This window comes from Leptidea sinapis, chromosome 15 (assembly GCF_905404315.1).
Source record: "Leptidea sinapis chromosome 15, ilLepSina1.1, whole genome shotgun sequence".
NCBI lineage: Eukaryota > Metazoa > Arthropoda > Insecta > Lepidoptera > Pieridae > Leptidea > Leptidea sinapis.
This window is the reverse complement of record NC_066279.1, coordinates 5,875,732-5,902,171: the sequence shown is the minus strand read 5'-3', so window position 1 is coordinate 5,902,171 and position 26,440 is coordinate 5,875,732. Positions and strand designations below refer to the sequence as shown.

The 26,440-nt window shown below is 34.8% G+C and overlaps 1 protein-coding gene across 1 annotated transcript; it reads right to left on the bottom strand.

Annotated features, from left to right (window-relative positions):
* Window positions 1–518: 518 nt before the first annotated feature.
* LOC126968184 (GATA zinc finger domain-containing protein 14-like) lies at window positions 519–2,883 on the bottom strand. Its single transcript, XM_050813043.1, has 4 exons — window positions 2,848–2,883; window positions 2,532–2,684; window positions 2,292–2,464; window positions 519–1,497 (listed from the first exon to the last, which is right to left on the bottom strand). Exons 1-4 carry the CDS (start codon window positions 2,857–2,859, stop codon window positions 519–521), a joined length of 1,317 nt encoding a protein of 438 aa, XP_050669000.1. The 5' UTR covers window positions 2,860–2,883.
* Window positions 2,884–26,440: the final 23,557 nt, after the last annotated feature.

Below are 26,440 nucleotides of genomic sequence, written 5' to 3'. Positions count from 1 at the left end.
GAGCTATTTGCGTCTCCGTAAGTAATATCAAGTTCGCCTGCACCACCTCAATCAGAAAAAAATGTTGGTGGGCACCGTTTAAATTTTAGTGGATTCCCCTAATGTTACAAAAGTCCACATTAAGCGTGCAGCGGGGTGCTGTGGTATTCGTGCCTCGTTTGTTTTCAGAAATGTGCGACTCTGTGTCCACCTCAGAACGTAAATGCTTGGGGAGGGAATTTCCGCCGGTAAAATCTCCTCTGCTCCCCTGGGATAAAATTTTCCCGCTTTCATATTGTGGGGGCTCTTAACCTCTTTGTGCTTTGACAGAACTTATTCTGTATCTACCTTGGTCTTGTTTAATAAAGCAACGATTGTACTTACAAATATTGTAATGTGGTATGAAGTCTGACTTTAAATTAACTATTAGAGTAATCTGTAGATAGATAGTAAATAAAACTATTAATACTGAATATTTTAATTACTTTATTCAAGAACGAAATCCAATTAAAAATCATTTATCATTTGTAATTCACACGTCATTTATGATGTATTACTGTATGATAGCTGTAGAATTTTTCTTCACTGTTTTTTTCTCCGCTGACTTGAGATTCTTCATTTTCATTGTTGTTTGCAGTACTTTCCTCATTTTGAGAACTTCCATTACTGGCATTAGCCTCCTCACTATTATTTGATCCGTTTTCATTTTGTGATTCATTTTTTTCCTCTTCATTTTTACTATTTTCACCTTCATCTACATTTTCGATTACTTGGTAGCCTTTGTAAGGTTTAATTCTTTGGTAATGCCAATTTCCCATTTGATTCTTTTTGTTTTGACGACCATTTTGTTTTTCATTCATTTCACTTTCCATCGTTGCCGCGTTAGATTTTGCTTTATTATTTTTTTGAGATTTACCTTGGCGGCTACTTTTTGCAACTTCTTTTATCTGGCCACTTTCATTATTTCCTTCACTACTGCCATTTTCTTGGCTTGCTGCTTGTTGTTGCTTGCCTTCGTTGTTCTCCATATTTTTTTCCTTTTTTGGCCAATGACGATGATTCCACTTTTCTTTTGGCTTTATTTCTGATTTTGCCTCTTGATCACGATTTTTACTTTGTTTCATGCTACTATTCTGACGTGTTTTTGGTTTACCACGTTTTGTGTCTACTTCATTTCTTTGACGTTGAGCTGTGTTTTGATCTTCATTTGATGAATTTTGTTCACCTGAAGAAGCTTCTTCATTTCGGTTTTTCTTAGTACGTTCGGCATTTCTATTTCCACCTCGTACTTGAGTTCCTTTTTTACTGTCATTATTATTATTTTGCATAGAAGTGTCTTCTTCCTCTTGTCCTGACTGGTTTGAATTATTATTATTTTCTTCATTACTCTCTGCGTTTGCTTCTTCGTTACTTGTCATCACTTCACTTTTATTTTCGTTCTCTTCCTGAGATTTTCCTTCAGCCTCTTTATTTCCTTCATTAGATTTTGTTTTGGAATAGTCAACAAGAACCTTAAATCTGAAAAAAGTTAAGCCATTAAAGTAATATGTATGTGCATTGCCTTAAATTGAAAAAAACTACTACTTGACAACTTTAACATATTACTTTTTAATGATATATAATAACTAAATTATTGTAAGTTAACGATTTTAAATAGGTTGATAACAAAATGATTTTAATTAAAATCTATTATTTTTTACCAAACAGATAAAATTATGAAAAAATTAAATAACAAGAACGAAGACTAAATACATATTACCTTATAGAAAAAGTAATAAAACAGAACAATGTACACTTTGCTATCAATAGTGTTCAGGCTCTACTAAATTTGTTTTCAAACAATGTCTCCAATATTATAAAATAATAAATATCCATTGTCAGTATTTTTCCTTTTTTTGTGGTATGAGACCTTGTTCTGAGAAGTAGTATTCTATCGGTTCTTCCAGTGTGTTCAATTATTACACCTTACACGCATATATCCTCGAGTGTTTAATTTAGAAGCTTAATTATTTAAAGTTTTTAAGTATTTATAGTTAGTTTCAACATGATCCCTCCTCGCATTTGAAAAAAAAATTATTTGATAGATAGATAGACACATAACAACAAGAAAATGATCCTATAATTTAAATTTTCTTTTAGGGGTATTAAATCTTTATCTGAGTCTTAGGATTTGATTCATCTCTAACAAAACGAATTAAAAAGGAATCTAAATCTTCAACATATCTAAAATTTCATTTCAAGACATATGTGTACTTCCCTTATCAATCTATTTAGTCTTATTTGTTCTATATTTAAACATTATTTTAACTTACCCAATATTGCCATTTCCATGATATTTTACCGTCCTTGTACGTCCGTCCGGTTGTTCAAGCCAATATTCTCCATTGACTTTGTCATGTTTTCTCAATTCGTGCTGTCCTTTGATATCATGAGTATGAGGATCTAGGACCTTGTATGAGAATTCGTACGAGGGATATGGCCATACCTAGAAAATATTACAGACATTGTATCAATATTATAGATGAAGTATTTTTGTTAAATATATCACTTACATATTCCTCTAGATGCTCTCCTCTTTTTTCATTCTTAGGTTGTTTAACAGCCTGTTCGATTCCATCAAAATAATTAGTTATCTTTTGTTCTGATACAGCACGTCGTGGTAGACCATGAACAACACAACTAGCAACAGCTAACAGGATAAACACCTGAAATTATCAACAAAACACCATAATTTCAATAGAAAACTTAAATTATTTTTTAACCAGAATGTCACTAGAAGATAAAGAAGACCGCGAAAATACTTGTAATACGTAGCCAAAAACTTTTTTAGGTATTGATGAACTATAAACGAAATTAAATCCCTTGTACCTTTAAGACCATTATGTGTCTATTCAGTTATATTGGGTGGAGTAAACTTAGCTGATAACATCAAACTAGTTGTATTTATACAAGTTATTGTATTTGAGTCAAACATTCAGTTTCCTATATGTAACGAACGCATCTATGACCAATTATGTTGTTTCACGCTTTAGCTGTTATTGGGCGTGCCTGATTGACGTAATTGATAAATAGAAAAAAACGAAGCGTCTTCATTTACATAATAACACTTGTTACGATTTCATAATTAAAATTATCTGTTCATTATTCACACCCATTTTGTTTCAATGATCTAGTCTCAGAAAGGTCAACATGCAAAAGCTAATCAATTTCAGTCTCAGCTAACAACGTATCTCTATTATTTCTCAAAGGTGCTTTTTTTTGTAAGTTAATGCATAATTCTTTGTCAAGTGTAATGATTGAAAAATCATTTAATAATATAAAAACCACTGTGAATAGTTGTAAAATAATGGATAACAGTAAGTTCGATCTAATAAAACGGTTTCATACTTGTACTATGTTTCAATCTATGTTCTACAATACAATATATTTATACAATACATTGCAAGAATAAAGTTATAGTCATTGTATTGTATATTACTATATTACTTTATATTACTATATATGTATTGTATATTACTATATATATGTTCTACAATACAATATATTTATACAATACATTGCAAGAATAAAGTTATAGTCATTGTATTGTATATTAGTATATTACTAGCTGACCCAGCAAACGTTGTATTGCCGATATTAAAATCGCGATACAAAAGTAACTGTGGATCGTAGATGAGTGAAATTTTGAAGTTGCACGTATTTTTTAATTCTGACTCATAATCAAACAAATTTAAAAAAAAATGTCAAAATAAATAAAAAATAAATTTCATGTGGACCTAATTTAAAAAGACCTAAAAATTTTCTTTACAAAAAGACGCGATACAAAAGTAACTATTGATTGTAGATGGGTGAAAATTTGTAGTTGTATGTATTTTTTAATGCTGACTCATAGTAAAACAAATTTAAAAATAAGTTTCGTGTGGACCACGCTTAACATTTAGGGGGATGAAAAATAGATGTTGTCTGATTCTCAGAATTTACAGAATGCACTCAAAATTTCATGACAATGGTTTAAGCCGTTTCGGAGGAGTTCAATGTTTAACACCATGACACGAGAATTTTATATATTTGATTATGACCACTACCCAGTTCTTTTCCAGATTCCTGAAATATTAAAGAAACAAATAAAAGTAAACAAGATCATTTCCTACAAAAACATTTCAAGGGATCTATCTAATTATGAATGGTCACAAATCACAAGCCTTACTAAACCCACCGAGGCGGTTTCATTATTACTTCAGACTGTCGGAGATATTATGAAAAATAACACCAGTATTCGTACTTTACCACAGTCCAAAATAACTTAAAAACCATGGATCACTCCTGGTCTTCTAAAATGTATTCAACGCAGAGATCTACTACATAAAAAATGTAAAAAGTATACAGGAAATTTAACCTTGCTTGCTAATTATAAAAAGTATAGGAATATATGTAATAATACACTAAAAACTATTAAACGTGCATATGAGCGAGTGGAAATAGAGAAACACTCTAAAAACCCAAAAGAACTTTGAAAACTTATTAAGAAATTTAGTTACTTAGAAAAGGATAAAAAAGAACCTATAGAACTATTAACAGCGTCACCCCATCACCTGGAGGCACTTAACTCAATAAATGAATACTTCACAAGCATAGGCAATACATTAGCGCGAGATATCTTGATAAGAACAAACTCATCTGAATCTCAGTTAGCCAAAGATTGTACTCTTAGGGAAAATAAAATTGATTCTTTCGTCATGTTACCTACTGACTTTAACGAAGTGGCTAATATTATAATGAATTTAAAGGCGGAATGTGCGATGGGGTTAGATGATATATCGGGAAAAATAATTAAAGATAATGTGGACATCTTAAAACAACCTCTATCATACATTTTTAACCTTTGCTTAGATGCTGGCGTCTTCCCGGATATATTTAAGCATGCTATAATTCGACCGATTTACAAGGCAGGTTATAGAAACGTAGTCAGCAACTATAGACCGATAGCCATCTTACCTATACTATCAAAAATATTAGAACGTTTGTTAAATATCCGTTTAGTTAAGTACTTAAACTCAAATAAAATTATTTCATGTAACCAATTTGGTTTTCGAAGTAAGATCTCTACTTTTGATGCAGTCGATGCACTAACTGACTTTATTGTCTTAAATACTGATAATGGACATAAATGTGCTGGACTATTCCTGGATTTGGTGCGCGCATTTGATACTGTTTCTGTGCCAATACTGTTATCAAAACTTGAACGGCTAGGAATTCAAGACAATGCACTTCTTTTCATTCACAGCTATCTTAAAAATCGAAAGCAAACAGTTAAAATAGATAACATGTACAGTAACATGAAGCAAGTAGAATTTGGCGTACCTCAAGGCAGTATCTTAGGTCCAACCTTATTTCTAATTTATATTAACGACCTTTGCCCCCTGAATATTCCAAATTGTAAAATAATATCATATGCCGATGATACAGTTCTGCTCTTCACAGGTAGAACCTGGGATGCTGTCCAGGAAGTCGCTGAACTAGGACTTAAAAATGTCACTCTATGGCTCGACAAAAACCTTCTTACCTTGAATTTAAAAAAGTCAGAATTCATAACATTCTCTCCAAATGTCAAATCACAACCAAATAAAAACTTCTCAGTTAAAGTGCATTGTTGCTCATCTTTAGACCAATGCAGTTGTATAAAACTCGAAGGTGTTCATCAAATTAAATATCTGGGGGTTGTCATAGACAAATATCTAAGATGGGATGAACATATTAAAACACTTTCAGGGAGAATCCGAAAACTTGGAAAGGTTTTCAAAACTATAAGACATCTAGGTGATCTAAAATTTTGCAATTTTACAATGCCTTAGTCGGTTCTGTTTTGAGGTATTGTGTAATTGTGTGTCCTGGGGAGGAGCAAATAAAACCCATTTAATACGTCTTGAAAGAGCCCAACGCATGCTTCTAAAAATAATAGCATATAAACCTTTCATGTACCCTTCTCATATGCTCTACAAAGAGAGTCCTTACCGTTCGACAATTATTTCTACACTGCTTAATAATCAACCAGCACAAAAAGCCCGGTCGCCTTAAAGAAAATTTGGCTATACCTTCTCTTAGATACAAAAATATTTACTGTGTTCCGAAGTTCAATCTTGTCATGTGTCGAAATCATGCTAACTATCTAGGACCTTCAATATATAACCAAGTAAATAATAAAATAAAAATTGCGGACCTCTCTTCTTACAAAGTAAGATCTACAGTACGAGAGTGGCTTTTACAGTTAAGCTATGATGAAACCGAGAAAATTATTAACTCAAAATTAATATAACTTTATGTATTTAATTATGAATATTTGTTTATAACTTTGCTTTATCTATATAACTATTTGCTTTATCTATTATTATTAATTTTATACAGTTCTTATTATAAGATAGGTATGCTTTAAAGTTAGATAAATATTGTTTAAGTGTCAGTCTTACTTCTATTTCATTAATTATTAACATTATATAAAATTACATAGCAGACGGTAATCACTGGTTGGCTCTGCACAGGGTTTCCTAGTGAGCCATCCAGAGGAATTTAATTTAAAGGTGCCTCTTTGTTTCTGTTTTTGAGATTGAGACTGTAAATTTATATCAGGCATGTAGAACAATGTATTTAATTATAATATATATAAAAATATATAAATTATATACATTTATATATAATTTCCCCTGTGCTTCCCCGGCGCATAAAAAATCCAAGGCCCAAGGGCGTCGTAAGAGGCTACTATGGGTACCACAACGGCGCCTTTTTTTTTCGCCGTGAAGTTACTACTTCACATTACTATGTGTAAGCATTATTGTGTTTCAGACTGAAGGGCGTCATAGCTAGTGTAATTAATTTGCAAACGAACATCTTATGTCTCAAGGTGACGAGCGCAATTGTAGTGACGCTCTGAATTTTCGGGATTTTCAAAACTCCTGAGCGGCACTGCATTGTAATGAGCAGGGCGTATTAATTACCATCAGCTGAACTGTCCTGCTCATCTCGTCCCTAATTTTCATTAAAAAAAATCCCTTTATAACCAATCTAAGGTATAAATATGTATGTAATACGGCACATAGTTTGCTTTAGTTAATTCTATCATCTTTTTAAGCGCGTTTGCTCCAAAACTTTGTCTTTTAGCCAATTCTTCAATATGTCGCATTTGTCGTCGATGTAATTTGAATCAAACCTTCCAAATTTGATTCCTCTTTTTTATCACCTCTCCGTTTAACAAAACAATTGCATCTATTTACATTTTTGACGTTTGCAGTAAATTTGATATATTTAGTGTTCTTGTTACTTAACAACAGGTTATTGGCGCTAAACTGGTACATAATGTTCTTGTTTACAGCGTCATATGTAACTTGGTTTCACTTTAAATATTAGTGAAACGTCATCCGTAAACAATACTACCTTAGATATAAATAAGGAAAAGGAATGGTCCAAGAATAGACCCATGTCTTATCCCCATATTCATGGGCGTACCAGGAGGTTTTCGTGCCATTTACATCGAGTTTCCGAATTCAATTGTTCAAATAACACAGAAGATCTAGAGCTGTTCCTTTATGCCCCATTTACGTAGCATTCTGACCAGCGGTGAATGTTAGAGACAATAAAAAGTCTTACATAATTACAGAAGTGATTTTTGTTTTTCTTATTTTTCTCCCCGGCCTAAAAATATTCTTGATTAGCTCAAAAACTCCGTAGTTGAACAGGCTGATGAAGCCATACTCTTTCAAATGAGTAACTTATGAAAAATAAGCATTTTTATTAAAATTATCATGTTACAGTTTTTTCAAGTTTAGAGATTTAAAGTTTTAATCATTTCTACGGGTTCAACAAAACTGAATAATTTAGTAATATAATTGGATTGTCATTATATTGAAGGAATACTTGGCTAGCACTAGCTAGTACGTACACATATTAAAACAAATTAAACAATGAAAATGCTTAATAGAATGTTTAAATGAAACTCCAGTTATAAGCGCTAAAACGTTATTATTTCAAGATTTGCATTGATCAGCTTAACTAATTTTAAACATATCGTTGAGCTAGATGTGATGAGCAATATGGATGTGGTGATGGGGCGACGAATGGTGAACGACAGCATTGAATCTGCAACAAAATTATTTGGCTCATTAGTTTACAGAAATATCTTTCCTATAAATACTTATCTATAATATGTTAAACTTCTTCTTTAATGGTAATAACATAAATAATTTTAATTTTTAAGTATAAATTATTTTCGCTTTGAGTTCTTTATGTATTTGATATTGAATGGGACGATACGACATGGGTATCTAAAATAATACGCGTTCACTTTCCTCAAAGGCCAGCAACGCTCCTGTGACACCTCCAGTGTTGAAAGAGAAAGAGTGGGCAGCGGTGATCACTTAACACTAAGTTTAGTTTAAGACCTACGCTGGTTTGTCCGCCTTTCCGTCTAACTATTGTGGCTTGTGAAATACAGCACGTTGACAGACAGGGGGACGCACGGATGAAGGGCGGACAAGTAAACGGATAGCGGAGCCTTCATAATAAAAATCCACTATGTCATTCTAAATTAAATCAAATCAAAATCACTATTCATGTAGGTCACCGAAATGAAACTTATGAATAAATATTTTTTTCTTATTGAATCTACTGCTACTTCGTAAAGGGTTGAGTAAATGAGAAGAAGTAGCAAGAAACTCATTGCCACTCTTTTAAATCAAGATTTACATTTTAATCGTTTTACAAATCATTTCACAATATAATATGTAAAATGATGCAACAAACATACTCAAACGTCAAATAGTCAATACCTTACACGAGTAAGTCAAAAAAGTAAATGTAAATTAATACAAAACAATAGTTATTGAGTACAGTAGCTGCTTCATCACACAACGTAAGTAAATAAATAAAGGTATTCTGTGAGAAAAGAAATGGTACAGAACCCTTAAATATTACGATGAGTTGAAACAATTTTGCACTAAAAACCAAAGATGGACAAGCTGTGAGAAAAAATATCTTAGTACGTATATAATATATTGATCGTAAAATATTTTGACAAATATGGAAGCCAGGCATTGTATCGCATGTAAATATGTTAAGAAACACATTAGCAAGATCAAATGAGCCTTGTCGCCACTCTGCTTAGGCTGACAGGCCATAGCGAATTTATAATGTTATACTATTCCTTTGTTTCAAGTGCCCAATAAATTAGGTACACTTTGTGCGGCCAGCAATACAACGCATGGACGTTTTTGTTAACACGTCTTTTTATAAAAATTCATGTACATGTTTAAAGAAAAATGTGTCAATAATAAAATGTAAGGAAATAAAATATGGTTTGTACTTGTTTACTATGCGTCATTTCTGCGAATCGCCTGAATTTAATCCAATCCTATTCAGCCGGTTTTGCAAGACTGAGAGACAAACGTATAAACGTTTCATACTAACTTTACAATTCATCATAAAAGTACATGAATTCACAGAAGTGTTCCAGAGGAGTGATCAAAGGTTGGGCTACTCACTTCTATTTGCCTCTGTCTGGGAAAAAATCCGTAGCTTTGTCACTTGCATCCTCTTTATGCCTTATCTACCCAAAAAACTTACCCGGTATGATCATCGGCTTTGTATTCAACTTTTCTCGTTCTGCCATCAGGTTCGATCAGCTCGTACCCTCCCTGCACCAGGTCCCCGTGTCGGAACTCATGTTGGGACTTCACGTCACCGGTGTGATGATCATGGACGGAATATGCGAAGTTGTACTCCGGGAAAGTCTAATCAAAGTACAAATAACGATTAAAGAATGTAATTTTTCGTAAGCTAAAGCACAGGGCAATTGAGATGGATTTTGAATTTTTTTAAAACATAGTACTTAATAATAACATAACATTTAAGTCGGCCTCATAAACTAACGACCAGTAAAATTGTCAAAATAACATACATTATATTATGATATGTATGAAAAGACCTGCACTCATTATGAATAAATAAAATCATTATAGAATCAGTGTAATAATAAAAAACCGTGTATTTTTAGATCACTACGATCCATTTTTAGTAAACTAATAATCTAATTGTGTTAGTAATTATAACTACGAAGGGACATTTTTATCATATGGCCAACATACGGACAGTCCCCGCTGTCGGCTTTCGCCCTCAGATAATAGTTACTGCTGCTTCGTATTCGCAGAGCAGGTCACTTTTTTGCATAGAACTGCGCAATGTGTATTAAAAACTATTTTTTGAATTTATTTTTTACTAATAGACAACGCACTGGCAATACATTTTTCATATAACATGTTATTATTTTAATGTTTAAAACTCAGATTGACATTTCACAGAGTTGTCAACTTGTCAGTCAGAACTTTAGAAACTTCAGAAATTGATAAGCTAATACATTATCTTGTTCACTCAGTCTACGCATTAGTTACTATATAATTATCTTTAAGGCGACGTCACCAAATGGCCCAACGGAAGACCAGCGCTGGTTTTCAAACCAGCAAATATGCTGAGTTGGGACCACTTTGTGACGTATAGAAAATAATATTTCTCAATTTTGTGTTATGTTTTATTGTACTATATCGTCATGAATAAACTTTTTTTCTTTCTTCTTCTTTCATTTAAAGTGCGAGTTTCTATTCCAGTTGAGCCATCCGAAACGAGTCAATTTCTGACCAATGTGAAAACCGCCGTTTTCTGCCTGCGGAATGAAGTTGTAACCCTGTCAATGTATCTTTTTTTGATCCTTTGTATGTAATTGTAATTTTAACTATTAGACCGACGGATGCTTTAAGTCTAAAATTCTCTAGTTCCGGTTGCATGCAGACATTAAAACTCGCATATTCAATGCGGATTTTGGAAATCACAATTTACTGTATGTGTATTAAACATCCGCTACGAATGTACTAGGAATGAAACAAGAAGAATTCAGGCGAGCGTGAAGTTGCCTGCCTGAGCGAAATGAGAGCCGGCAACATTCAAGAGCAAATAGTATTTTTTTAAATATGAGACATAATTCATTTCCATTTTTGTGATTATCTCACACAAATGTTTTCAAATAATAAAAACAAGAACAAGCCAAGCAATGTATTAATACTTACATGATGATCGTGATGAATAGGTATATGGGGAATATGGTGTTGATGATGGTAGGGAATGTGATGTTCTAGTGGGATGTGGTGATGAATAGGTATTGGGTGATGTATTTGAACAGGGTGATGAGGGCCGTCATGTTTCTCTATGTGTTGATGGGATATTGCAGGTGGTGGAACATGGTGATGATGATGATGAAACGGGAAAAGCGCGTGACTTGCTGATAGAAGAGCGCAAAATGCTAGAATCTGAAACAAAACAATATTTTTTTAATTGTTACCAAACATATTGTTATAAGCACCTCACTATGTTCTACGCGTTTTTAAATAAAAAGAGACATATGCGTTTCCAACTTAGGCAACGCGTTTTTTAATTAAGACCGGCGTTAAGACCCAAAGCATGTAATGCCACCAGGTAAATTTTATCTAACCTTGTGCACCAAGCACCCATGTTTCGTGGGTGGTTTCCTTGGATAGGATGCTAAATAGATTAGACACCAAAGCAGTGCCTTGTTCTGCCGTGAAACTCTTGCAAGCAATATTGTGTTACTGACTCCCTACCAAAAGGGCGCCAGCTAGTGACATCACTGGCCTCATGAGACTTAACAGCTTATATTTTAAAATGTTAAAAATTTGATTTCAATCACCATCACTTACTGTCAGGTAGGCCTTGCTCATCTCACTACTTTTTCTCATAAAAAATCTTTAATTGTTGTTGCAGGGGACTATTTTGCAGTGGTGATTGGTGATCATTTACCAACAGGCGACCCAACCCTTACGCTCATGTAGCCACCAATCCCATTAAAACAAATACATGTAGATTTTACTTTTAAGAATACCCTTATTGTTGAGACGAGCAGGACGTTCAGCTGATGGTTATTGATACGCACTGCCCATTACATTGCAGTGCCGCTCAAGATTCTAGAAAAATCCAAAAATTCTGAGTGGCACTAAAGTTGCGCTGGTTACGTGAGATGAGATGTCAAGTCTCATTCATGTTAAGGCGCCCTCCAGACCGAAACACAATAATGCTTACACATTACCGCTTCACGGCAAAAGAAGGCGCCGTTGTTGTACCCATAATCGGGCATCGTGCAAAAGAGCCTCCCACTGTATTTAACAAGCATAAACAACGAAAAAAAATTGAGTGGTTTTGTGAAACCATGAGCAAGTCACACCTTTTTTTCCTCATCGAAAGAAAAGAACTAATTTATTTATATTATGCTATAATTAATTAATTTATAATATGCGTAAACATATTATGTAATAAAAAAAACCTTTGTCAAGTGTGAGCTTCGAACCCACGCTCCCTCTCGTGAGCCAGAGCTTGAAAATGGCGCCTTACACTATTCGGCCAACCGGACTCGAAAGTCGTAATTGAAATTAATGACTCAACTTTACCCCTACTTCACGGCGAGCTGTCATGTGACATGCGAAGGATGGTCGACTAAATTTGAGTCATTGTAATAAAAGTTTCACCTTTAACAAAACTGCGGAAAATAAATCACTTACCCTATTCATGTTGCTCTTTTCACTTTAACTATTGAAAGTAACTATAATCCAATCCTATATGGGATTGGAAACACGAATGCAACATTTAGCTACCATTATTAGCTTATATACAAGCATTAATTATTGTGGGAATATTAAGCGCGAAAAATGTATTGATTTGTGTCACAAGAGTTTCTTAACGCTTCTAATGTATGTGCAGGTATGGATTCCAACATAATAGAATTCATATAAGAAGTCATTTTATTTTTACGGAAGAGTAGAACAATCCTTGTATCCTTTGGATAACATCTTGACTGTTGCGTCTCAATATATTCTTGATAATGTAATGTATGTTCATAGGCACGTAAGTGAATTTGCCAGAAACTGTCATAACCATAATGTTAACACCAGGAACAGACAAACTTATAATGCCTTCTACTCGGCTAAGTCGAGTTAGTAAGTCTTTTGTGGGGCGTATATGCTTTTACAACAAGATCCCAGAAAATGTTCAAAACAAAAGTATTACGTTATTCAAAAGAATTGTTAAAGAACGTTTGTGTGGTAAAGGTTACTATAACATAAATGACTTTCTTAATGATACCACAGATTGGGAATGGAGTGACCGCCCTCAGGCTATTAAATAATAAGTTTAATTGTACAATATTACTTTGTAAACATATTTATTCGATGAAAAAAAAAGCCGGCTGAGTTTGTTGCGCCCATTCTTCTCAGGTCTGAGGCATTCATTTTGGAATGGGTTTCAATAAGTGATGTCACATTCTATTTTGAATAAAAATATTTGAATTTGAATTTGATGATCCCTATAACTAACTGGTCATTATGTGATTCACGAAGGTCGTTATATGATTTAAGAAAATACTATAATTTGATTTTTTAAGTTTCACCCGTCAAAATTGACAACAACCTTTTTGTTATTACCTCTACTTTATATCATTGGACTGGCGGCTGTCAAAGGGCTTTTGTGACTGTTTGTTTTTTTTCATTTTGGGGCTATTGGCTACGTAGCCAGATTCTGCGGGACTACAACTAGTGATGACAACCTAGTGGACAACATAGATGGTGGAAAACTATTGACAAAAAAAAATGTGTAGGTACTTTATTACGTTGATTCTTGAAGACGTGGAAAACGAATGAAATTAATTCAAAATGTAAAATTACAAAAGTACGTTCCTTCGCAGCCATTTGTATTATACGTAAAAATAAGTTCTGTGAACGGTCGCGAGTGGCACTTCAAATAGGCAAAAAAACTTCGCTGTCAAAAATATGGAACAGCCTGTCCAGTGGTATTTATACAGGTCAGTGATTATTAGTCTCTAATTGTTTAAGTTTTCATATTAATCAAATAGTTTATTGTGTGTGTGCTTTTTTTTTTTGGAATAGGAGGACAAACAAACGTACGGGTCACCTGGTGTTAAGTGATCACCGCCGCCCACATTCTCTTGCAACACCAGACGAATCACAAGAGCGTTGCCGGCCTTTAAGGAAGGTGTACGCACTTTTCTTGAAGGTACCCGTGTTGTATCGTCCCGGAAACACCGCACAAAGAAGCTCATTCCACAGCGTTGTAGTACGCGGAAGAAAGCTCCTTGAAAACCGCACTGTGGAGGATCGCCACACATCCAGATGGTGGGGATGATATCTTAACTTGTGAGTCGTGCGAAAGTGGAATTCGGCGGCAGGAATCAGGTTAAACAGCTCTTCGGAACACTCCCCGTGATAAATGCGGTTGAAGACACACAATGAAGCGACGTCTCTACGCAACGCCAAGTGATCCAGCCGTTCGCAGAGCACTGGGTCCCCGACAATTCGAGATACTGGGGTGCGCCAGACCAGAGATGACAGCAATACTCCATGTGTGGCCGGAACTGCGCTTTGTAGAGCGCTAGAATGTGGGCCGGCTTGAAGTATTGCCGTGCTCTATTAATAATTATTTATTATTTTTTAAGCAAATAATAATACAATAATTGAAATAAATATAAATTTATTGAATTATTGCCAATTAACGACCTGCAGACAACTATGTATAAAATTACACTAAATATACTATATTATAAATCATTTGTACTTTGTGCTGAAAGTCTAACGTGAAAGTCTGTTATAAAAACTGAAAAATAGTTTAGTTTTTACCCCCATCTATCGGTTAACTGTCGTACTGAAAACACTATATGTTTTGCTTTTTTCATTTTCTATTTTGTACCTTTTTTGTATTTATTTTGTATCTATCTTGTACTAACAGAGGTTATCAATGACGTTCTATACAATACGTTAATCCCTACTTTGTGCCTCTACCAACTAATACTATTCTATCTTTTTTATAAGAAACAGGTTAAGTGCGAGTTGGACATCAGACATATTCGCAGTTATTTTTATTATATTTTATTTGAAGTCATAATAAATATAAATTAGCTTTTCGTTAGCGTTAATTTATGGATTTCATATTTTAGTCTCTTTGTGGTCGCGATATTACTACGAACAAACATAGCACAAACAGCTGGCCATAGTGTTTTGGATCTTCTTTGGAAATCAGTGGTGTTAATATTAATATGTTAATAATAAGTTAATTTACGATGCAAGTGCTGACCCGGCAAACGTTGTTTTGCGATATAGGTTATAGGTTATCACGGGCTATTATCTGCAACTCGACGACTACAGCGCGCCTATTTTGCGTGGTGAGGTGGGCGGCCAATCCTGCCAACCCAGCTCCTCGAGGAATTGTATCAAACCTCTGATGTCACCCATGACCTCGGAGAGAGTCCTTGTTTTGCCATATAAATAAAGTACCCGCGCCCGCTCACTGTATGATTTTTCATGTGTAATGAAATGTCATTGAGTTGAATATTTGTATTACGAATATATGCGGTATTTCTGATTAAAATAAATTTGGTTCCGGATAAGTTATCACCAATATATCATATATATAGTTTAATGTACTAATTCTTATATTAAATAAAACAAATCTTATAACTATATTTACAATACTACGACTACATAAAATTAAAACTATCATTACGTGGAAGCGTACCAAGAATACTGGCAGCATTACCGCGTTGGATAGCAAGGCTGATCCGTTGACCGAAATAGCTGCCAGCGCTTGGGTTTCCAGTAGCCTTATTGAGGCGCGAAGATAGTATTTTGAATATTCTCCGCGCCTCTGGGCCCCACGGGCCAAGTGTCTCGACACCAAACGGCACAAAGATGTATGACTCACTAAGACCAACATATTTGCGACGCTTGCTGTCTTCGGCAGTCGAAGCCGCAGCCCCAGCACCAACTGACGTAACTTGGACATGAGAAGGAGCCAGAGTGTCGACGCAAGTAGCGTCCCACACCAGCGCCCTTCCCCGTGCCCAAGCCACCAGCGTCATTCCATCAGGACGCTTGCCATCGCGGCGGGTAATACCATTTGGCTCTAAAACAGCTGATATATTAAGAGCAGCAAATGCCCTGCGGATGACTTCATTAATGCTGGCGTGACGACTGATACGGCCTGCCGATTTTAGGCAGGATAACCCGTGGCGTCCAAGAGCATCTACCTGAACGCCACATCTACATTGATGTGTTTCATTCAGTTTTATATCTAGCCGGAGTGATACGCATATTGACAATGTCATATTGTCAAGTAGCGTTCCAATCGGCGCAGAAGGCAAGGCTTGTAACCAAAAGCCCGACTCATTTTGTGTCACGGCCAAAAGACGAGCACGCTCTGTTATGTCAGTAGATGAGATCAAAAGATCATCAAAGGCTGACTTACAAAGAAGAGCGTCCCATGCTTTATGACACTTTAAATCGTCTGGAAAATTTTGAATGTTTGCAATATTTAGCCAAGCATTGTTAGCTTCGTTCAAATACAAAATCTCTGAGTTACCTGGTACATGATTTACAATTCTAGTAACCAAAGGCTGCGCACTATGAACTGAAGATAGAAATGCTGGTAAGGCAACGCCCGAAACTTTGCGAGTACCCAAACCACCAATCCGTATCCGTAAAGAGGCTTGAGACCATGCACGATCTGTAAACGCGCAATTCAAAACGGTTTCTAAAATATTTTTAAGTGAAATATCAATCACATCAAGCAAATTTGGAAATTTCCATAACGGGCTAGACCTTAAGAGGTACGTATATTTTGGAACAAATAAACAAGACCGAATAATAGTTAAGGCCATATGAGAATTAATTTTTAAATAATCTGTCCGAAACGTTATTAAATTTTTTAATGTGATCGTTTAAGATCGTTGGAATTGAAACAGGAAATAATGGAGCTGTAAGAAGGTGAAGTGAATTCTTATCCAAAACTTTAATATTGGGGGCCAGAACATTAAATTTATTGGTAATATCAACCCGGTCTGAAATTTGGAAATTTTAGCCGATAAAAAGCTCGCATTTCGAAAAATTTAACTCAAGGCCGATTGAGCTAAAACTTTCTATTACAACTTTCAAAAAATCTAAAACAGAGTCCACTTCACCACCCAAAGTACCATCATCCAAGTACCAAACATTAAATTTTGATTTTAGTTTTGTTATGGCGGAATGAATGGCAAGGCTAAATATTGCTGGAGCAAGAGGGTCGCCTTGCTGACAGCCAACGGAAGACCAAATATTATGATTTTTGAATAATAATTTGGATGGTTTACTATAACATTGCCAAATATAATGATAGATTGAAGGAATTGAATTTTTAACTTCTCTCAGCAGAGCTCCTCCCCTATCAACAGAGTTAAAAGCATTTTTCACATCTAATTTTAGAAAGACATCACCAGAGTTCCTCTACAAAAAAGTTCGCGCAGCGTGGACTGCAGCTTCGCAACCACTTTTGCAGCCGAAACCCAACTGAGTTGGAATGAATTTAGTTGATAGGAAAGGAGAAATATGTTTATAACAAATTTTAGAAACAAGGCGTCGAAATGTGCAGCCCACGGCTATAGGACGAATACCAACATCTTTTTTCTTAATCTTTACATATATTCGCACCATATAAAATTTCGGTAATTTCGGTATTAACTTTTCCAGAAAGCATGAGATTTACTAAGAGAACAATGTTCTCAAGCAACGCTCTACCCGCATCCCCTGTGGAAGGACATACCAGATCTTTAAGATGCTGGGGTGTCAGTCCATCGGGGCCGCCGGCAGAACCAGTCTTAAAGGACATTATTGCTTTTAGTACATCACCATCATTAGCCCGTAGATCATTATCGGAAAAATATGGTTCCGGAATAACACAATTAGCATCTGGTGATGGGTGTTTACTTTGTAAAGCCAAAAGTGTTTCATTTGAGTCGGGTGCCAGGATATCATTTGAAAAAAGTATAGATGCAGCACCTTTCGCGTCACCGTCATTAACTTTCTGTTCTACTTTTCGAAAAATGTTGAATTTTGGTTACTATTTAAAATATTGCCAAAGATATTTGGGTCAGAACAATTTGATTTTATTTTCTGTGTGAGTGAACTGTGGTCATCTTTTTTTGCATGTAAAGTTGAATATGCGAACATGAACAAATGCTCCCAACTTTCTTTTGAATTTTGGTTTACTGTAGATCGAATGACTTTGGAGAGTGCAGTTGCAACAGTAATGCGAGCCCCTTTTGGAATTTGCTTTTCTTCTGGAACCGAATTCCTAATAATTCCGAAAAATTTGTTGTAACATGATATGTGTTATTTGGCAAGGGCAAGGTGCTATGATGTATATCCGAAACTAACGCGGAACTGTGCTTTTTACCGGTTTGAATTTTTAAGCCTCTTGCACCTCTAAAATAACGTGTAGGAGAGCATAGGTCACATTTCACAAGATCACTGGCTTGGTTACAAACATTGTTATATATCATATTATACTTAATCTTTCTTCGAAACACGCTCCATCTTATGGTATAAGTAATTACTATGGGTAATAAATATTTATTACTACGGCTCTTCATTTATTACTTTAGATACTTATAATAATTTAATTTATAATACTCGATTCAACACATAACAAATGAGTTAGGAAGTATGTAGTTTGAAATAGTGTCGATAGCTTCGATAATCATAGCGATCGTGAGAATTTCACCAAGGTGCCATAGTAAAAAATCTACAAGGTTTTTGCATACGCTTGCATGCTTTTGTTATGAAAAGCATTTATTAATATTTAATGTCAAGCAATAGGTTTATCTATAAACAAAATTTGTTTAAAAAAGCGTAGATAAAGTTTAACGTTTTAACGGTTAGTATTTAATGTAATGTAAAAAAATGAATTTTATACATTTAAGAAAATTTATTGAATTAGGCGTTACTTTGCGGAAATCCATAATTATACAAATGATTTAAGTTTTCTTTAGTGTAAATTCCGCCAATACTTGTTTTTAAAACAATTTGACACGTGTTTCGCCTCTACACGAGGCATCCTCAGGACGTATTGTCTCGCCAAAATCTGGCAAGATTCAGATTCTTAAATCATTTGTAGAATTTTATACATTAAATATTTTTTCAAGTAAAAAGTTTGTCCAATTTGATTTTATGTGTATACTAGCTGACCCAGCAAACGTTATATTACTATGTATAGTAATAAAAAACGATTCAATGATTCAAATTTTTGGGGTGTAAAAAATAAATAATGACCGATTCTCAGACCTACCAAATATATTGAACATAAAATTTATCGTAGTACAATAATCATTATTTTCGCTTGCGATCTTGCAACTCTATTCCGTAGGTATCTGTGGATGGAATAGAATAATATTAAAATCGCGACGCAAAGACTAGTGTTGATCGTAGATGGGTGAAAATTTGAAGTTGTATATATTTTTTAAGTTTGTTAGAAGTTGTATTATTTATATTTTATTTTAACATAATACGAGTTTTATTTAATATCAATTATCTGTATTTTCAATTATCTCAAACAACATATAACGAGGCGGTACTCGAACGGCTAGCTCAGATGGTTAGAGCACCGGCACGGAACGCCGGAGGTCGTGGGTTCGAATCCCGCATTGTTCATAAAATTTTGTTTTTCAAATTTTATTTGTGTCTTAATCCTAGAAGTGAGGGTTATCACTTTAAAAAACATAACATATTGTATAGATTTACAAGAGCTACATCTCAAGTCAATTTCCTAATATGCAAATATTGGGGTTGAGCAGGTTATCAACTGTAAAGTATTTACCATATCAAAGACCCAAAAAAAACATGGAATCTTATTGATTGCCTTTCCAACAACAAACTAAAATCAAGTTGTGCTCCCTCAAAACTAGTAATTAATTCAAGGGAAATCTCTGACGTCCATGAAATATGCAATACGTTTAACAATTATTTTGCTACTATAGAGTCAATATTAGCTAACCAAATTCCGGCCCAGTTCCATAATAATCATACCACTGCCCACCCAAACGATACCTCAAATAACTCAAAAAAACTCTCAGATATAAGCCCCTCCACTCTAGATGAAATTACAAGGATAATTGACAATTTGGACCCAAATTCCAGCACTGGTATTGATGGTATCAGTACTAAGGCCCTAATATGTATAAAAAACCTTATAGCTCCAGTTCTTACCGAATGCATCAACAAAGTTTTCGAGGAAGGACGATTCCCAGACCTACTTAAGGTAGCCAAAGTCAGTCCCATTCACAAATCTGGCTCCAAAACTGATACCGGCAACTATAGACCAATCTCTGTGGTTCTAGTACTATCTAAAGTAGTAGAAAAAATATTGCACAACCGTCTTGAATCTTTTATGGAATCAATACAATACATTACAGAGCGCCAATTCGGTTTCAGACCAAAAAGTAATACTGTAGCTGCGACCGTTGACTTAGTGACAAAAGTGAGACGAAATATTGACAGTAAAAACATTGTGTTGGGCATATTTGTTGATTTAAAAAAGGCGTTTGACACAGTAAGTCATTCAAACTAAACTTCAGAACATAGGAATAACCGGCAATGCATTTAAAGTTTTCCAATCGTACCTCAGTCATCGACAACAGATTGTAAAAATTGGCGACTACAAAAGTGAACCCCTTCCAGTTAGTTTTGGTGTACCACAGGGATCAATCCTGGGGCCCCTACTCTTCTCAATTTATATAAATGATATCGTTAATTTAGGATTACATGGTCATATAACCTTGTATGCAGATGACACCTGTCTTTTCTATTTTGGGGCTTCCATCAATGACATTACCCAACATGCGCAAAAGGATCTTAATGTTCTTTCCAATTGGTTACAATCAAATCTACTTACAATTAATGGTACAAAGACTTCTTATATTATCTTTAGTGCGAAGAACAAACCAATACCTCCCTATAAACCCTTAAAAGTAAATGATGTTCCCTTAACAGAAAAGCACGTTGAGAAATATTTGGGATTTCTATTGGACAGTAAACTGACATGGGGCGCCCATATTGAATATGTTAAATAGAAACTCTCTTCTCTGCTGGGTTCACTTCGTGGCATAGTTCGTTCGATACCCCGCAAAGTTAGAATACTTATCTATAATTCATTAGTTAAATCACACATTACATATCTAATTGAAATATGGGGCAGTGCTCAAAAAACCAAGTTAGCTGAATTGCAAACAATACAAAATAGACTAATAAAAATGTTATTCCATTTCACTTATTTAACACCTACTTCTAAAATATACAAACAAACAAACCTCATGAACATAAAACAACTTTACACATACCATACATGTATACTGATACAAAAAATTCTACATAATTCCATCCATACATCAATCTTACTCACCCAAACTAAACATGCGTCTAAACGCAGCACGAGACGAGCCAGCTACTTGATACTACCTAAGACAAGAACAAATTACGGCAAGCGTATGTTTATTTACGAGGGCGCACAACTTTTTAATAGTCTACCTTCATCTCTCAAAAAGATTAAGTCACTAAAAACATTTAAACGTGAGCTATCAGACTATATTGTTTCAAAGTTTTTATAAAACACATGTCTGAAATTGTTTGTTATGTGTCAGTGCCCTGTAAAAGTGTGTAATCTTAAATTTTGTGAAGAAGAATAAGTACTATAATGTGTAATATGTATGTACTGAACATCTAAAGAACGGCGGATAAATTATTACATCATATTTTTATGTTCTCATGTAAGTGACATTATTATGTTTTTAATGAGAAATAAATATCTTTAAACGTAAAGTAGATCCTGTAGATGAAGCCACAACCTGAGAGTTGAACAAAGCAAACAGAATTTTATAACGAGGTGGTACTCGAACGGTTAGCTCAGTTGGTTAGAGCACCGGCACGGAACGCCGGAGGTCGTGGGTTCGAATCGATCGTACATAAAATTCAAATTTTATTTGTGAATTTTGTTATTATTATTGTGTTAACCAGTGTGGTTGCAGGATAGTAACAACGAATATACAGAATAATAATAATAATAAATACTAACAGAATAAATACTAGAGAATATCGATCAATCAAAACAAATGATTGAAAGTAGGTATATACAATACACTTTTCCACGTCATAGAATAGTTTGTCTTTTGAGAAGCACAGAAATGCATGTAAAGTCACATTATGTCCAAATGTTATGAATAATCATGAAGCTCTTTTCATACTTTCATGAAATACAGCAAAGTTATACCTTTGTTTAAATCGGGCAGTTCTTTTGACCCTGCTAATTTCAGACCTATTTCAGTGCTGCCTGTTTGTAGTAAAATTTTTGAAAAACTTTTGCTTCAACAGCTACAAATGCATTATTGTAAATTAATGACCAAAATTCAATTAGGTTTCACTAGGGGCTTATCAATAATTAATGCGGGTACTAGACTCATTGAGCACATCTTTGACGCCTGGGAAGAGTCACAGGATGCATTGGGCATTTTTTGTGATTTGTCCAAAGCATTTGACTGCGTCCACCATGAAACTTTACTCCTAAAACTAAAGCATTATGGAGTGAAAAATAGAGCCCTAAATCATAATGCTATATTATATAGCATGGCGTTCGCATTACGTGATATAATCGCAAGTATTTATCGTATATGGAAAGCTCAGTTGCCGCTATCTTTGAAGAGTGTGCACACCATCGACATAATAGTTTTAATACGGGATAGGGGCAAATACGGGTAAAGCGGAATGTTACTTAAAAGAAGAAAAATGCCCGAGAATGATGTAAAGTTAAAGAAGAACGTGGTGAATTGAAACTTTTTGAAGATGGAAGAATGAGGAAGTGGGCGGCTCATTATATTTTTTTGATCACCGCCGCCCACATTCTCTTGCAACACCAAAGGAATCACAGGAGCGTTGCCTGCCTTTAAGGAAGGAGTATGCGCTTTTTTTGAAGGTACCCATGTCGTATCGTCGCAGAAACACCGCATAAGGAAGCTCATTCCACAGCTTTGTAGTACGTGGAAGAAAGCTCCTTGAAAACCGCACTGTGGAGGACCGCCACACATCCAGATGGTGAGGATGATATCCTAACTTGTGGCGTGTCGTGCGACGGTGGAATTCGGCGGAAGGAATCAGGTTAAACAGCTCTTCGGAACACTCCCCGTGATAAATGCTGTAGAAGAGACACAATGAAGCGACATCTCTACGCAACGCCAAGTGATCCAGCCGTTCATGATATTTTTAAGAATCCTGAGCGGCAATGCATTGTACTGGGCAGGGCGTATCAATTACCATCAGCTGAACGTCCTGCTCGTCTCGTCCCTTATTCTCATAAAAAAAAACCTTAGATGCATGCATTCGTTGCAGTGAGTATATTGATTTCTACATGGAAACATTTACCAGTAATTAAAACTCAATGATAAATTGCTAATTTTCATAATAATACGATATTCCCACGAGAAAATGTAATGATTTACTTCCACATCGAATCGTGCTTGAGAATTGAATTTCGTATTACAATTGATCACACACGCGCGGTCGATGGAATGTTTAAGTAACTTTACATTTGTACTGTGTTTGATTTGGGTGTGTGAACAACGTTGGTTAAGTATTATTTTGTGTTTGGCATTTCTTATAAATATTCAATGAAGCTATATAATTTTTCAATGTAAACAATAAAAACATAATTTATAAGCATCCGCGTTAACTTATCTCACTCAACATAGAACATGTCAAAAGATAGACAGCATTATTTGGGTGAGATATTTTAAAATTTCTTTATTTTTCGATAGCATAAAACGTAGCTTAATAACATAATAACCGCATTAATAGTATTGATTTGTTTTGATTTGAAATGTCTTTATTATGATAATTATTACAGTTGTATGTTTCCAGTGTACATTAAAACCTATAAATACAAGTAATAACAGTAGTAACACGCTTTTTAACAGATATCGCCTGTATTACAAAAACTATTTACAGGAATTTAAAATTACAAATACTTAATTTATATATACTTAATTATTATAAATAACAAACAGGTAACTTATATAATTATATGTATGCTTCAGTACCTAAGCAGCATTACATTTTCTACAATATAGGTAGATAATCCAAATTATACACTTGTCCATAAAAAACAGCAAGAAACAAAGGCATACATTAATAGTGTTGTTGTATCGGTAGTTATTACTATTTATTAGTAGTAAATTAAAAGACTGAACATATTATATGCGTTCGTAGTGTCCAACACTTTATATTAACCAAATTCTATATCTGCAGGAATATGTTTCGGTCTGAAGGGCGCCGTAGCTCACTAGCTAGTTTCACTAAACTACTGGGCAAATGACACGTGACAACTTATATCAACTCAAAGTGACGAGCGCAATTGTAGTGCCACTCAGAATTTTTGGGTTTTTTAATATCCTTGAGTGCATTACAATGCAGTGCGCATTGTAATGGGCAGGGCGTATCAATGACCATCAGCTGAACGTCCTGCTCGTCTCATCCCTTATTTTCACAGATGACATAGTATTTGTCTTTCATCAATTTTATGTCACATCAGCTAAGATCTAAATAAGAAAACGCAAAAATATAAATAGTTTGTGAATTATTGTAGAGCTCATGGTCAGTTAAATTCGAATGACGATGCACGATTGTAGTTGTGGAATGTGGGTAAACCTTTAAATTTTACAGATTTTTGTACGAAAAGAAAATTTGCAACGTAAATAATTACACACATACATACATACACACTCACGCCTTGTTCCCGTCGGGGTAGGCAGAGACAATAGAATGCCATTTGCTTCTATCCTTACAAACCTCACGCGCTTCCACTACATTCATTACTCTTTTCATACATGCTCGCCGGTTGCGGGTGCTTCAGACCTCTCCTTTTCTCAAAACCTCCCCAATTTGGTCGACGAATGTTCTACATAAATAATTAAGGATCATAAATCGAACAATCTTCCCTCTCTTTCAAGTTGGATAGAAAAAAAAAATAGATCCATTGAGCGGTTTCGGTGTCTATGCGTGATAAGGAACAAACACAGTGATAAGGAATTTTATATATGTATCACAGATTTGAAGGCATGTTTTCTACGTGCTGACAAAAAAAAATGCGATCATTTTATTACCAACGTTTCTCGCCTGCCTCACATTTGTTGGCCAGTTCTCATTTTCAAACATCCATTCACAAGATTGCTATTTTTTCCATGGTCAAAACAATAAATCCATGTTTCGTCTCCTGTGACAATGTCATAAACAGCATTAAAATGTCCGTGGTCGTACTTCATTAGCATCGGTGAGCACCATTTCACGCGAGCCCGCTTCTGCTCCACTGTCAGTTCAGGAGGGATCCAACGACATCAAAGTTTCTGAACTTTCAATTCTTCGTGTAAAATTTTCTGAATTTGGCTGATACCAATCCCCAATAGTCCTCGAATTGTCTCATAGGTAATCCGCAAGTTTTCTTCAATTAGCCGCTTAACAGTAGCCACATTATTTTTGTAGACGGCACTTGAAGGCCGCCCTTCACGAAATTCGTCATGTAAAAAAACCCGACCTCTCTCAAATTCAGCAAACCATCACCTCACGGTGCTCAAGCAAGGTGCTTCTCTCCCAAAAGCATTTTGAAGACGAACGGCACAGTCCTGTGGAGAGAGAACTTTTAAAAACATAAAAAAAAATCGCTCTAAAATCTTTTAGACTTATTCCATTTTCTTTGCATACGTTAATTACTTTGATATGTGATAAAAAATAATTGACACATGATTTCCCGCCCATTTTTTTTATTAGTAAGAAAGGTGCAACTTTTTAAAAATATAACATTCGAAGTTCAAATAGTTCCGATTAGCTAGAAGTGCAAAACTGTTTAACCGACTTCAAAAAAGGAGGTTCTCAATTCGTCGTTTTTTTTTTTATGTTTGTTACCTCAAAACTTTCGACTGGGTCAACCGATTTTGATAAATCTTTTTTATTTGAAAGCTGGTGCTTCCCGAGTGGTCCCATTGTAATTTGGTCCAGATCTGACACTGGAATCCATGAGAAAACCATATAAGTCTTAAATTTTGCTATACATATGTATAGCAAAGTGGATGATAAATTTACGAATTACTCAATATCACGCCAACCTATTTCGATGATTCTTTTATTACTACATACATAGTTTTTGGTGAGATGTGCTTGAGTCGTGAGGAGGCGAGAGGCGAGAGCTGGTTGCAGCGAAAGGACACCAATTCCAAAAATAACAATAATCGTGACTATAATTAGATTGTATAAAAATACGCAATTATTTTTATACTTCTATAGTCACATTATATATATTGTTTTGGAATAGTGTTTTTGAAGGCGGTAATTTTTGATAAAAATTTTTTTTGAGTGCCTTATGTACTTAAAATACATAGAAATTTAAGGTAGATAGAGATAGAGGTATATATTTTTTTAAGGTGCTAAGTTTTTTTATAGAATGTCATTCTACGTAACGAAATCTAATTAAAAAAATATTTACATAAGCAAATATCTTTGTTCTCAAA

Coding starts and splice junctions, on each gene's coding strand:
- LOC126968184 (XM_050813043.1), bottom strand. Junction 2,465..2,531: donor GAGAGCATCTAGAGGAATAT/GTAAGTGATATA, acceptor AATATTTTCTAG/GTATGGCCATATCCCTCGTA. Junction 1,498..2,291: donor CATGGAAATGGCAATATTGG/GTAAGTTAAAAT, acceptor AACTTTTTTCAG/ATTTAAGGTTCTTGTTGACT.